Genomic DNA, 15,086 nt, shown 5'->3' with positions numbered 1-15,086 from the left:
ACATCTTTAGCATATAAAATGTGAAATGGCCATGTTTGAAGAAATGTTGCTGATGTATAATATGGTAATGTTTGTGCTGATCTGTGATCAGGTTCAGCAGATGGCAGTGAGTTGTATTCAGAGAAACTTGCGAGCTCTCACGTCAGTGTCGTGCTGGAGTTGGTGGAGGCTTCTGTGTAAAGTTCGCCCTCTGCTGGATGTCAACATGGATGACCAGCGACTCAGATCTAAAGAGGTACAGTACTGACACGCTGGAACAGACTGAACATCACTACTGAAATTCTTAAATCACTGGAATTTATGGAAATTCCTGTGTTCTATATGTCTGTCTGCTTTTCCATTCTGTATGTCTGTATGTCTGTCTATCTATCAGTCTATTTGTCTGTATCTTACTCTATTTTTCTGTTTGTCTATTTGTTCTATTAATTTATTTATATATATATAAATCTGTCTCTCAATCTATATATCTGTTTGTCTGTCTGTCTGTCTGTCTGTCTGTCTGTCTGTCTGTCTGTCTCTCAATATATCTGTCTGTTTGTTTGTTTGTTTGTCTGCCTGCCTGTCTGTATGTCTGTCTGTCTGCCTCTCGATCTATTTGTCTGTTTGTCTATTTGTTCTATAAGTTTATTTGTCTGTCTGTCTGTCTATTTGTTTGTATGTCAATCTATTTGTCTCTCTGTCTCTCAATCTGTCTGTCTGTCTGTCTGTCTGTCTGTCTGTCTGTCTCTCAATCTATCTGTCTGTCTGTCTGTCTGTCTCTCAATCTATCTGTCTGTCTGTCTGTCTGTCTGTCTGTCTGTCTGTCTGTCTCTCAATCTATTTGTCTGTCTGTCTGTCTGTCTGTCTGTCTGTCTGTCTATTTGTTTGTCTATCAATTTATCTATCTATCTGTCTCTCTGTCTATCTTTCTGTCTGTCTGTCTGTCTGTCTGTCTGTCTGTCTGTTTCTCAATCTATCTGTCTGTCTGTCGGTCGGTCTCTCAATCTATCTATCTATCTGTCTGTCTGTCGGTCTCTCAATCTATCTGTCTGTTTGTCTATTTGTTCTATAAGTTTATTTGTCTGTCTGTCTGTCTGTCTATTTGTTTGTATGTCAATCTATTTGTCTCTCTGTCTCTCAATCTGTCTGTCTGTCTCTCAATCTATTTGTCTGTCTGTCTGTCTGTCTATTTGTTTGTCTATCAATTTATCTATCTATCTGTCTCTCTGTCTATCTTTCTGTCTGTCTGTCTGTCTGTCTGTCTGTCTGTCTGTCTGTTTCTCAATCTATCTGTCTGTCTGTCGGTCGGTCTCTCAATCTATCTATCTGTCTGTCTGTCGGTCTCTCAATCTATCTGTCTGTTTGTCTGTCTCTCAGTCTATCTATCTGTCTGTCTTTTAATCTATCTGTCTGTCTGTCTGCCCCTCAATCTGTCTGTATCTGTTTATTAGTCTACTTGTCTGTCTATCTATTGTTCTCTCAATCTGTCTGTCTGTCTGTCTGTCTGTCTGTCTGTCTGTCTCTCAATCTATCTGTCTGTCTGTCTGTCAGTCTCTCAATCTATCTATCTGTCTGTCTGTCTGTCTGTCTCTCAATCTATTTGTCTATCAATCTATCTGTCTGTCTGTCTATTTGTTTGTCTATCAATCTATTTGTCTGTCTGTCCCTCAATCTATCTATCTATCTGTCTCTCTCTATCTTTCTGTCTGTCTGTCTGTCTGTCGGTCTCTCAATCTATCTATCTGTCTGTCTGTTGGTCTCTCAATCTATGTGTCTGTCTGTCTCTCAGTCTATCTATCTGTCTGTCTGTCTGTCTGTCCCTCAATCTGTCTGTATCTGTTTATTCATCTACTTGTCTGTCTATCTATTGTTCTCTCAATCTGTCTATCTGTCTGTCTGTCTGTCTGTCTATCTGTCTCTCAATCTGTTTGTCTTTCTTTCTGTCTGTCTCTCAATCTATCTGTCTGTCTTTCAGTCTGTGTTTTAATTTGTCTATCTGTCTGTCCCTTAATCTGTCTGTATCTGTTTATTAGTCTACTTGTCTGTCTGTCTATTTATCTATCTTTCTGTCTGCCTCTTAATCTATATGTCTGTTTGCTTATGTACTGTATCTGTCTATTAGTCTATTTGTCTGTCCGTCCATCTGTCTGTCTATCCATCAGTAAGTCTATCTCTTTGTTTATCTGTCTGTCTAGCAAATGAGTTGTTTTAGGAATACGTAATTGATGATTTTATGTTGTGATGTGTAAGGGATGTATATCTGCCTTGTTTTCTTTACAGTATCGATCTGTCTGTCTGTGTTCCTGTCTGTCTGTCTTTCCGTCCATCATCGTGTTATGAAGTTAACGGCATGTTTCATGTTAACACTGTGCAGTAGCTCATGATTTTGTTAGTTTGATTGTAAGTTATATTTGTGTTACTCAGGATGAGATCAGTGCTCTGAGGAGACGCCTGGACAAATCCGAGAAGGAACGAAACGAACTGCGTCAGACTGCAGACAACCTGGAGACCAAGGTTTGTGTATGTGTGTGTGTGTGTGCTGTCATGTAAGCGACGAGCTGTCTGTTAAAAAATCCATTCTCATCAGAAACCCATTAACACAAACTCTGCTTGTGATCATCTGATGAAGCTCTGATCTCTGCTGGTGATGAATGAAGTGCTCTCATACAGCGACACTGACAGATGAGAGAGTTCACGTGTGTGTGTGTGCTTGTGCAGGTGACAGCCGTGACGTCTGAATTAAGTGATGAGAGGTTTAGAGGAGATGCCTTAAGTCAAGCTCTAGACATTGAACGAACAGAAAGACTTCGTCTCGTCAAAGACAATAAAGAACTACAGGTGCCACACACTCATCATACTGCATCTCTGTCAAAATCTTAATTTTATTTTGCGCATTGCATTATGGGATACAGTATGGCTCATATAGTACGCATACCGTATTATATACTGCAGACATAGTGTGTTAGTTTGCTGCTCTTGTGCTTCAGAGTCGGGTGGATCAGACTAAAGTGTCTCTTGATGCCCTCGAGAGGCAGTTAGAGGAAGAAAAGCAGAAAGTTAAAAGTAAAGAAGCTCTCAGCGGAGTGGCCACAGGTAACACACATCAAACATCAGTCACAATCAAACCAGCCGGCAAAAGAAATACAGACAATTTGTGGTTTTCGCACACAGAAAGTGAGCTGCAGCTGCAGCTGGAGTGCGCGCAGACGGAGGTGGAGTTTCTGCGCAGGCGTCTGCGTCAGACAGAGGAAAGACTTGACAGTGAGAAAGAAGCCAGACAGCAACTGGACACAAAGGTAAAACTATACATTACCTTCAAAATATATATATCACATACGATGGCCCCATTCTGATATAACCGCTCTGTCGCCTCCATGTGGCAGGTCCAAGAACTGCAGGTTCAGCTGGAGCAGTCCAAACGATCTGTGACCGAGCTGAAACGCCACTGCAGACGCTTGACCTCTGACCTCCAGGATGCTCGCGTGCTGACAGACAGCCTGCAGGGCCGCGCTCACGAGCTGGATAGGAAGCAGAGGAGGTCCGTCTCATTAGCATACAGATCATTAATATTCATGGTCACGCTCGTCTGCTGATTGAATATGCATCACGAGCCTCCGTCTGCGTCCGTGTGTGTTTCCAGGTTTGACAGCGAGTTGACCCAGGCTCTCGAACAGGCTGATAATGAAAGGGAACAGAAGGAGAGGACCATCCAGGAGAACATCGCCCTGGGTGCTGAGGTCTTTACACTTCGAAAGACATTGAAGGTACGAGCCGAGGTCAAAGGTCGACGGCGCACCATCTGTGATGTCTGGGTGTCCTCTGTCGTGCCAGAGATCAGAGCTTAAACGATAAGGAAAAGTTGACATTGAGTCTGTCAGCTTACATTAAAGCAGGCGCACTGAATGAACGCAATGTTTTCTGAAGTCATTAAACATCTGAATGAAATTAATGATAGTGGGGGAAAATATTTGCACACATTTAGATCTGATTATGCATTCTTCATTGTGTGTATACATGTGTTTGTGTACGTTTTATATATTTATTGTATGTTCGTGTGTATGTTTATGCTTTTAATATGTATAGAATTATTGTGTTTGTTGTGTTTATGTATGCGAGTATGTGTTTGTTAGCTTGCTTGCTTGCTTGCTTGTGTGTGTGTGTGTGTGTGTGTGTGTGTGTGTGTGTGTGTATAATTTTGTGTGAGTGTGATTGAGTGTGATTGTGTTTGTAAATGTCCATTAAAATGTCATGTGTGTGTGATTGTGTGTTTGTTTGATTGTGTCTGTGTGATTGTGTGTTTATTTGATTGTGTGTTTGTAAATGCCCATTCAAATTTTTGTGATTGTGTGTTTAATTGTGTGTGTGTGCGTGTGTGCGTGTGTGTGTGTGTGTGTGTGTGTGTGTGTGTGTGTGTGTGTGTGTGTGTGTGTGTGTGTGTTTGTAAATGCCCATTAAAATGTTGTGTGATTGTATGTTTAATTGTGTGTGTTTGATTGTGTGTTTGTAAATGTCCATTAAAATATTATTTGTGTGTGTGATTGTTAATGCCCATTAAAATGTTGTGTGTGTGATTGTGTGTTTATTTGATTGTGTGTTTGTAAATGCCCATTCAAATTTTTGTGATTGTGTGTTTAATTGTGTGTGTGTGTGCGTGTGTGTGTGTGTGTGTGTGTGTGTGTGTGTGTGTGTGTGTGTGTGTGTGTGTGTGTGTGTGATTGTGTGTTTGTTAATGCCCATTAAAATGTTGTGTGTGTGATTGTTTGATTGTGTGTGTGATTGTGTGTTTATTTGATTGTGTATTTGATTGTGTGTTTGTAAATGCCAATAAAATGGTGTCTGATTGTGTGTTTGATTGTGTGTTTGTAAATGCCCATTAAAATGTTGTGTGATTGTATGTTTAATTGTGTGTGTTTGATTGTGTGTTTGTAAATGTCCATTAAAATATTATTTGTGTGTGTGATTGTTAATGCCCATTAAAATGTTGTGTGTGTGATTGTGTGTTTATTTGATTGTGTGTTTGTAAATGCCCATTCAAATTTTTGTGATTGTGTGTTTAATTGTGTGTGTGTGTGCGTGCGTGTGTGTTTGTGTGTGTGTGATTGTGTGTTTGTTAATGCCCATTAAAATGTTGTGTGTGTGATTGTTTGATTGTGTGTGTGATTGTGTGTTTATTTGATTGTGTATTTGATTGTGTGTTTGTAAATGCCAATAAAATGGTGTCTGATTGTGTGTTTGATTGTGTGTTTGTAAATGCCCATTTAAATGTTGTGTGATTGTATGTTTAATTGTGTGTGTTTGATTGTGTGTTTGTAAATGTCCATTAAAATATTATTTGTGTGTGTGATTGTTAATGCCCATTAAAATGTTGTGTGTGTGATTGTGTGTTTATTTGATTGTGTGTTTGTAAATGCCCATTCAAATTTTTGTGATTGTGTGTTTAATTGTGTGTGTGTGTGCGTGCGTGTGTGTTTGTGTGTGTGTGATTGTGTGTTTGTTAATGCCCATTAAAATGTTGTGTGTGTGATTGTTTGATTGTGTGTGTGATTGTGTGTTTATTTGATTGTGTATTTGATTGTGTGTTTGTAAATGCCAATAAAATGGTGTCTGATTGTGTGTTTGATTGTGTGTTTGTAAATGCCCATTTAAATGTTGTGTGATTGTGTGTTTGATTGTGTGTTTGTAAATGCCCATTTAAATGTCGTGTGATTGTGTGTTTAATTGTGTGTTTGTAAATGCCCATAAAAATGTCATGTGTGTGTGTGATTTTGTGTTTGTTTGATTGTGTGTGTGATTGTGTGTTTATTTGATAGTGTGTTTGATTGTGTGTTTGCAAATGGCCATTAAAATGTCGTGTGATTGTGTGTTTGATTGTGTGTTTGTAAATGCCCATAAAAATGCCATGTGATTTTGTTTGAGTTTGATTGTGTGTTTGATTGTTTGTTCGTTTGTGTGTTTGTAAATGGCCATTAAAATGTAGTGTGATTGTGTGTATGTGATTGTGTGTGTGATTGTGTGTGTGGTTGTGTGCTTGATTGTGTGTTTGATTGTGTGTGTAATTGTGTGTTTGTAAATGGCAATTAAAATGTTGTGAGATTGTGTGTTCGTTTGTGTGTTTGTAAATGCCCATTAAAATGTTGTGTGATTGTGTGTTTGATTGTGTGTGTGATTGTGTGTTCGATTGTGTGTTTGTAAATGCCAATTAAAATGCTGTGAGATTGTGTGTTCGTTTGTGTGTTTGTAAATGCCCATTAAAATGTTGTGCGATTGTGTGTTTGATTGTGTGTTTGATTGTGTGTGTGATTGTGAGTTTGATTGTGTGTTTGTAAATGGCCATTAAAATGTTGTGTGATTGTGTGTTTGATTGTGTGTGTGATTGTGTGTTCGATTGTGTGTTTGTAAATGCCAATTAAAATGCTGTGAGATTGTGTGTTCGTTTGTGTGTTTGTAAATGCCCATTAAAATGTTGTGCGATTGTGTGTTTGTAAATGCCAATTAAAATGTTGTGTGATTGTGTTTTTGATTGTGTTTTTGATTGTGTGTGTGATTGTGAGTTTGATTGTGTGTTTGTAAATGCCAGTTAAAATGTTGTGAGATTGTGTGTTTGTAAATGCTCATTACAATGTCATGTGATTGTGTGTTCGTTTGTGTGTTTGTAAATGCCCATTAAAATGTTGTGTGATTGTGTGTTTGATTGTGTGTGTGATTGTGTGTTCGATTGTGTGTTTGTAAATGTCAATTAAAATGCTGTGAGATTGTGTGTTCGTTTGTGTGTTTGTAAATGCCCATTAAAATGTTGTGCGATTGTGTGTTCGATTGTGTGTGTGATTGTGTGTTCGATTGTGAGTTTGATTGTGTGTTTGTAAATGCTAATTAAAATGTTGTGAGATTGTGCGTTCGATTGTGTGTTTGTAAATGCCCATTAAAATGTTGTGTGATTGTGTTTTTGATTGTGTGTGTGATTGTGTGGTCGATTGTGTGTTTGTGAATGCCCATTACAATGTCATGTGATTGTGTGTTTGTTTGTGTGTTTGTAAGTGCCAATTAAAATGTTGTGCGATTGTGTTTTTGATTGTGTGTTTGATTGTGTGTGTGATTGTGAGTTTGATTGTGTGTTTGTAAATGCCAGTTAAAATGTTGTGAGATTGTGTGTTTGATTGTGTGTTTGTAAATGCCCATTAAAATGTTGTGTGATTGTGTGTTTGATTGTGTGTGTGATTGTGTGTTCGATTGTGTGTTTGTAAATGTCAATTAAAATGCTGTGAGATTGTGTGTTCGTTTGTGTGTTTGTAAATGCCCATTAAAATGTTGTGCGATTGTGTGTTCGATTGTGTGTGTGATTGTGTGTTCGATTGTGAGTTTGATTGTGTGTTTGTAAATGCCAATTAAAATGTTGTGAGATTGTGTGTTTGATTGTGTGTGTGATTGTGTGTGTGATTGTGAGTTTGATTGTGTGTTTGTAAATGCCCATTAAAATGTTGTGCGATTGTGTTTTGATTGTGTGTGTGATTGTGTGTTCGATTGTGTGTTTGTGAATGCCCATTACAATGTCATGTGATTGTGTGTTCGTTTGTGTGTTTGTAAGTGCCAATTAAAATGTTGTGCGATTGTGTTTTTGATTGTGTGTTTGATTGTGTGTGATTGTGAGTTTGATTGTGTGTTTGTAAATGCCAGTTAAAATGTTGTGAGATTGTGTGTTTGATTGTGTGTTTGCAAATGCCCATTACAATGTCATGTGATTGTGTGTTCGATTGTGTGTTTGTAAATGCCCATTACAATGTCCTATGTGTGATTGTTGTCTGTTTAGGGTTAGGGTTATTTACTAAAAATATAGTTTGAAATATGTTTACAAAAATGTATTTTTCACCAATATATTTGTTGGCCTTTTTTGAATGTTTTGAAATATAAATCGTTTTTAAAGCATTTATATTCACGTGACATCACACTGGAAGAAATACTTTGTATGTTTCAAACCTGTAAACCTAACAGGTTTGAAAAGGTTAAAATTAAATATATTTTCAACTGCAAGAACACTTTATACAATATATTTTGATATATACTTTTATATTTTGCCCAGGAAAAATAAATTTTCTGCAATAAGGGATGTAAAATTAGAAATGTATTTGTTGCCCCTGAAATAAATTTTTAAATGTTAATATATTAAGGATAAAACTAAATATATTTTCGTATTTAATTAAGCGTTACTATCTACAAAATGTATTTAGCATATATTTAAAATATATTTCTGGCCTGAGAAATATTGTGTATTTCATTGTTTGTATGTGTGCAGGAGAGTCAGACGGAGGTCACACACCTACAGCAGCAGAAGGAGGAGTTGTGTGCTCAGATTCGTGACTTAAGTGTGCCGCTCAACCTCACCAGCGACTCCGTCCCAGAGCTGAAGAAACATCTGCGTGAACTGGAGAGCAGAGAGACCGAGCGAGCCGAGGAGATCACACACATGACTGCTAAACTCAAACAACACGAGCAGGTGGATTTATCACTCATTCATCCCCAAAATCTGAGTTCAGACTCCATACAGTATTATAAAAAAAATGTGTCATTAATAGAATAATTCAGTATTAACATCAGCATTATAGTTCACATGAACCATTTATTGAAACAAAGAAGCATACAGTATGTGTCATTAAAAAATGTCAAGGCCAATGAACTAAGCCAATCCATTCTCCTCAGGTTCATCTGCGTTTTGAGATGGAGATGGAGAGGATGAAGCAGATCCATCAGAAGGAGCTGGAGGACAAAGACGAAGAACTTGAGGACGTGCAGAAGTCCTCACAGAGAAGGGTGAGGAACACAGAATGACTGCCATAAACCATCTCGTCTCAGACGCGTCCTCTGATGTCTGCTGTGTGTTTGTGTGTCTGTGCAGCTGCGACAGCTGGAGATGCAACTAGATCAGGAATATGAAGAGAAACAGATGGTGGTTCATGAGAAACATGATTTGGAGGGCCTGATAGCCACGCTGTGTGAACAGGTAACACACACAAACATACATTTAGTCAGAACGAGCCATTGACTTCTACTGATTTAACTTAACAGTAATCCATACCCTTAGCATAAAACACTGTGGGGTTTTAGAATAATAATAAAAATATTTAATATTTATTATTTATTTATATTATTAAGAAATTATTAATTATTTAATTAGGTCTTTACTATTATTATGATCATTATTAATATTGTTAATATTTTAGTACAGTGCCTGAATAGAGTTTGTGAGTTGCCCCCCAAAGCTCGTTTAATTAATAGCCTCAATTTTAATATTTATTACATATTTTTACATTAGCTTGGCTTCTTTTATGTATGCTAACATTTTAAACAATGATAAAACATATCAACAAGTAAAATAAAATAAAATCAACAAGGTGAAACTATCACATGCGCACGTGAAACTATCGCGTGAGCACGTAAAAGCGAAAGTTTCACGTGCGCACACTTAAAAAAAAAATTCTGCACATGAAGGTTTTGCACGTGAGCACGCGAAAGTTTCACGTGAGCACGCGAAAGTTTCACGTGAGTACATGAAACTAAACTTTAGATTTTTTTTACTCCAATGTCACCTTAGGGGCTCGGTAAAAAAGTAGCCCTCCAGATTGTTTTATAAATTTTGGAAGCCCTCGCTCACAAAAAAGTTGGAGACCCCTGTTTTAGTAGTTACCACAACCAACTTTGTCCATCATCCTTTTACTCACCCCTAATTCTGAGGTTATTATTAATCAAATAAATAATAATCATATTTTATTATTATTCATAGTAATATTATTCATATTAATACTATTTTTATTATTATTAATAATAATAATAATAATAATACAAAATATATTGTTGTTATTATTATTATAATAATTACTACTTCTACCACACACACACACACCCACACCCTTAAATGTATTAATTTATCTATGTTGGTTGTCAGTATGTATGTTTGTTTTGGGTATTTTGTATTTGCTCCATAGCAATAAAAAATAGAAAAATAATTAGAAAAATGTATCTTAGCAGATGAAATGCTTAATACTAAGCTAAGATGAAATAAAGGCAATAAAGAGAAATGTAACCCTGAATGCTTGGGTTGGAACTTTTAATACAATTATTTATCCCTACCCAACGAGCTTTAGGACTCAGGAGACATGAATGTTACACCCGTATCACTCTTTGCATGCTTTTATTAATAAAAAAACCTACTTAAAACTCATCTTAGCATAATATTAAAACATATTTTTTTTACATAATAGCATATGTAAAAGTTTTTTTTTGTTACAGTAATTTCTTCATGCTTTAAAATTGCTTGAATGTAGCTCTACACCCTTGCATCACTTAGTATATGTGGATCGATGAATATGCAAATTAGTGCCCGCCTCCACTCTTTTCAACAACCTTGGACCATAGATATATATTTAGATAGATGCTACAGTTGGCACTTTTAGACACATAACTGCTAAGCCTGGTTTCACAAAATGCATACATAAACTTGATGAATTTGCATATTGTTTGTCTTCGAAACGACAACAAAACAACAACATTCCAAAATGTTGTCAAATGGAGCTATCATGGCAGATAATAAAGTCCTTTGTCCCTTTTTATGAACTCTAGGCCTTGTCTGGGAATTATTTAAATTAGGGACATTGTGCTGTTTGACTTGTTGTTGTTTTTGAAAGGTGTTTTCTATTATAGAGAATATCTTTTGATATTATCTCAACTTTGACAATATCTCTTTCCTTTAGAGCGGGCTTTGAGCTTTGTACTTGCAAACCTTTCGTGCTTAAGCAGCAACATTACACACCACATAAAACATAATAGTTCCTAGTCGTGACATAAAAATAAAAAACTGCTGGCTCATTTAGGTTATATAAACATGGTATCAAATGCTTTTTCAAGATGATATTTTACTGTAGTGTTTAGAACAATGTGTGGTCTTCATTCTCAATTACCAAAAAAACACTTCTTGGTGATACTATTAAATACAGTACTGTGCAAAATGCAATGGTATTGCAATGATATAATGGCCATGAGATAATTATATCTCAATATTTTATTAAGAAAATACAAGGAATTTGTATGTAGTATTAAAAATCAGAATAAAATGAAAAGTTAAAGTGTCGAGTATTTAATGTGAGCTCGAGCAATAGCAGGAACCTGCAGGCTCGCTTAAACCTAAATGAAATGAAATCCTAATTTCTAATTTAAATCTAATGACTTCAGGACTTCAGTTTCCTCGAAAGGGTTCAAGATGTGTTTAGTGCAAAGAGAGATCACAATAAATACTGACTTTTGCCTGAAGAGGCCTTTTTGTATTAAAGTTTTTATATATTTTCTGTACATATTTTCTGTTTGTATTTTAATAAAGAGAGCGATAAATAAATATGGAGGGTAAAACTTTGCTAAAACAACAAAGCTGGTAGTGGTCTAAGATTTTTGCACACAAGTACTACATTACCATCTTGTCAAGGATGTTACATTCATGTCATTATGCAATATATTGCATCCTTACATTTTCACCTCCTTAACATGATGTTAGCAAATGTTCCACAAATCTTTCCTGTTAGGTGGGTTATATTACTTTGTATATTGTTACTTTAAGTATAGTAGCTACACAACACCAAATGAGTTTTATAGCCTCTCTGAATTTTTGCTACCATTGCACACAGTGTCTGTTTCTCTCAAGTACAGTGTGCTAAACATAGCTAATAGGCTTTAAGCTACACTAGGAGGGATATCGTCCTGCCTGCGGGCCATCGTGAACACTAATGTGAATATGTTCTGGATGAGTGATCGCTACAGATATAGATACAATGAATCTGATGCTGCTTAAAGTGACCCTTTATACTAAAATGAACCATGGTTTTACTACAAGTATAACAAAAATACATGGCATTATACAGTAGTCCAACCATGGTTGACACAAATGAACCATAGAACCCCAATATATGCCATTGTGTCTCTGTAGTTCTTGTAGTAAAACAAAAAGCCTTTCACACAACAGGAACATTTTCATAGTCCCTGATCTATCTGCGGGACTTCCCATTTTTTGGCATGTTCAGATCACAGGAACTGGGGACGTTTTTAGTACCAGGACCTATTTTGGGGTCTAAATTAGCTTCAGGGTAGGATACAACAGCAAAACATGAACTATTCATGATGACGCAACTTTGTGTTTATTGGCCAAATATTTTTTAAACATAAATTTTTTTACAAAAAAAATATACAGTTTTTACTATATGAACATGTTACAAGATGTAAACATACACAAACATAAATAAACATGTTATTTATAGAAGCCATGGTTTAACCACAGTAACCATAGTTCAACTAAGGTATTTGTAGTAAAACCATGATTTTACAAATGGCAATTGATGTGCAGAAAAACATGGTTACTACAGTTTTTATGTAATAAAACCATGGTGACTACACTTTTACTGTAATAAAACCATGGTGACTACATTTTTACCGTAATAAAAACATGGTTGCTATACTTTTACAGTAATGAAACTATGGTTGCTATACTTTTACCGCAATGAAATCATGGTTACTACACTTTTACTGTAATAAAACCATGGTTGCTATACTTTTACCGCAATAAAACCATTGTTGTTACACGTTTAACATAATAAAACCATGGTTACTACACTTTTACCATAATAAAATCATGGTTACTACACTTTTACCAAAATAAAACCATTGTTTCAACATTTTTACTGTAATAAAACCATTGTTTCTAAACTTTAACCATAATAAAACCATGGTTACTATACTTTTACCGTAATAAAATCATAGTGACTATACCTTCACTTTAATAAAACCATGGTGACCACACATTTACAGTGATAAAACCATGGTTACTACACTTTTACCATAATAAAACCATTGTTTCTAAATTTTTCCCGTAATAAAATTATTGTTTCTAAACTTTTACTGTAATAAAACCATGGTTACTATACTTTTACCGTAATAAAACCATGATGACTATACTTTTACCGTAATTAAATTATTGTTTCTAAACTTTTACCGCAATAAAACCATGGTTACTACACTTTTACTGTAATAAAACCATTGTTTCTAAACTTTTACCGTAATAAAACCATGGTTACTACACTTTTATTGTAATAAAACCATTGTTTCTAAACTTTTACCATAATAAAACCATGGTAACTACACTTTTACCGTAATAAAACCATGGTGACTACACTTTTACCATAATAAAACCATGGTTATTACACTTTTACCGTAATAAAACCATGGTTACTACACTTTTACCAAAATAAAACCATTGTTTCAACATTTTTACTGTAATAAAACCATTGTTTCTAAACTTTAACCATAATAAAACCATGGTTACTATACTTTTACCGTAATAAAATCATAGTGACTATACCTTCACTTTAATAAAACCATGGTGACTACACATTTACAGTGATAAAACCATGGTTACTACACTTTTACCATAATAAAACCATTGTTTCTAAATTTTTCCCGTAATAAAATTATTGTTTCTAAACTTTTACTGTAATAAAACCATGGTTTCTATACTTTTACCGTAATAAAACCATGATGACTATACTTTTACCGTAATTAAATTATTGTTTCTAAACTTTTACCGTAATAAAACCATGGTTATTACACTTTTACCGTAATAAAACCATGGTGAATACACTTTTACCGTAATAAAACCATGGTGACTACACTTTTACCATAATAAAACCATAGTTATTACACTTTTACCATAATAAAACCATGGTGAATACACTTTTACCGTAATAAAACCATGGTGACTACACTTTTACCGTAATAAAATCATCGTTACTACTCTTTTACCGTAATTAAACCATGGTTACTACACTTTTACCGTAATAAAACCCAGGTGACTACACTTTTACTGTAATAAAATTATTGTTTCTAAACTTTTACCGTAATAAAACCATGGTTACTACACTTTTATTGTAATAAAACCATTGTTTCTAAACTTTTACCGTAATAAAACCATGGTAACTACACTTTTACCGTAATAAAACCATGGTGACTACACTTTTACCATAATAAAACCATGGTTATTACACTTTTACCGTAATAAAACCATGGTGAATACACTTTTACCGTAATAAATCCCAGGTGACTACACTTTTACTGTAATAAAATTATTGTTACTACTCTTTTACCATAATTAAACCATGGTTACTACACTTTTACCGTAATAAAACCCAGGTGACTACACTTTTACTGTAATAAAATTATTGTTACTACTCTTTTACCGTAATAAAACCATGGTTACTACACTTTTACCGTAATAAAATCATGGTTGCTATACTTTTACCGCAATGGAATAATGGTTACTACACTTTTACTGTAATAAAACCATGGTTACTACACTTTTACCGTAATAAAATCATGGTTACTTTACTTTTACCATAATAAAACCATGGTTTCTACACTTTTAGCCTAAAAAAATCATGGTTACTACATTTTTACCATAATAAATCCATGGTTACTACACTTTTACACTTATAAAACCATGGTTATCTTGTTATGGGTAACCTGAGCCTGTTTTTATGGGTGAAAAATGAGTAGTAGTATTGATATAGGGTTATTTCAGTAAAATACAGGCAGATGAGAGAAGAGAGGAATATTTTTATTTCAGTACAAGTGCATTTTCAAACATTTACCTCCAAAAAAGTTTAACACTTATTATTTGACTCAAGAAAAGTTCTGATATTCTGATTTAAAGTTATAACCTCTCTCTCTCTATCTCTTTTTCTCTGGTCCCAGGTGGGCCACAGAGACTTTGATGTGGAGAAAAGGTTGAGGCGAGACCTGAAGCGAACACACGCTCTGCTCAGTGATGCGCAGTTGCTGCTGTCCACCGTTGAACAGCCCGGTCAGAGTCATGACCCCGGTGCTAAGGAGCAGCTGGAGAGACTGCACTGCCAGGTGATACTGCCAACCCATCATTACAACTGCAAACCATCACTCATTTTAAATCTAACCTCAGCTTTATTACTCTTACACATTTGATGCTGGAATATTGAACTGAAGTAAATTATAGCCCTACAATAAAGCACAAACTTTATTTCCACAGTTATGGTATAATATAAAGAGCC

At 35.4% G+C, this 15,086-nt stretch overlaps 1 protein-coding gene across 5 annotated transcripts in view; it reads left to right on the top strand.

Moving 5' to 3' along the window:
* The window catches only part of LOC135744385 (unconventional myosin-XVIIIb-like), a 54,348-nt gene that overhangs the window by 23,806 nt on the left and 15,456 nt on the right, over positions 1-15,086 (top strand). For all 5 annotated transcript variants that reach the window (XM_073815999.1, XM_073815998.1, XM_073815997.1 and 2 more), the window contains 11 exons: positions 92-235; positions 2,404-2,493; positions 2,698-2,817; positions 2,967-3,072; positions 3,151-3,275; positions 3,363-3,517; positions 3,620-3,743; positions 8,267-8,467; positions 8,671-8,781; positions 8,867-8,971; positions 14,755-14,916. In XM_073815999.1, the coding sequence (XP_073672100.1) occupies positions 92-235; positions 2,404-2,493; positions 2,698-2,817; positions 2,967-3,072; positions 3,151-3,275; positions 3,363-3,517; positions 3,620-3,743; positions 8,267-8,467; positions 8,671-8,781; positions 8,867-8,971; positions 14,755-14,916 (1,443 nt within the window). The remainder of the gene's footprint in view (positions 1-91; positions 236-2,403; positions 2,494-2,697; positions 2,818-2,966; positions 3,073-3,150; positions 3,276-3,362; positions 3,518-3,619; positions 3,744-8,266; positions 8,468-8,670; positions 8,782-8,866; positions 8,972-14,754; positions 14,917-15,086) is intronic.

The sequence above is a fragment of the Paramisgurnus dabryanus genome, chromosome 10 (assembly GCF_030506205.2).
Source record: "Paramisgurnus dabryanus chromosome 10, PD_genome_1.1, whole genome shotgun sequence".
Taxonomy (NCBI): domain Eukaryota; kingdom Metazoa; phylum Chordata; class Actinopteri; order Cypriniformes; family Cobitidae; genus Paramisgurnus; species Paramisgurnus dabryanus.
The sequence above is the reverse complement of the archived record's forward strand: the minus strand, read 5'-3'. Positions and strand labels throughout refer to the sequence as shown.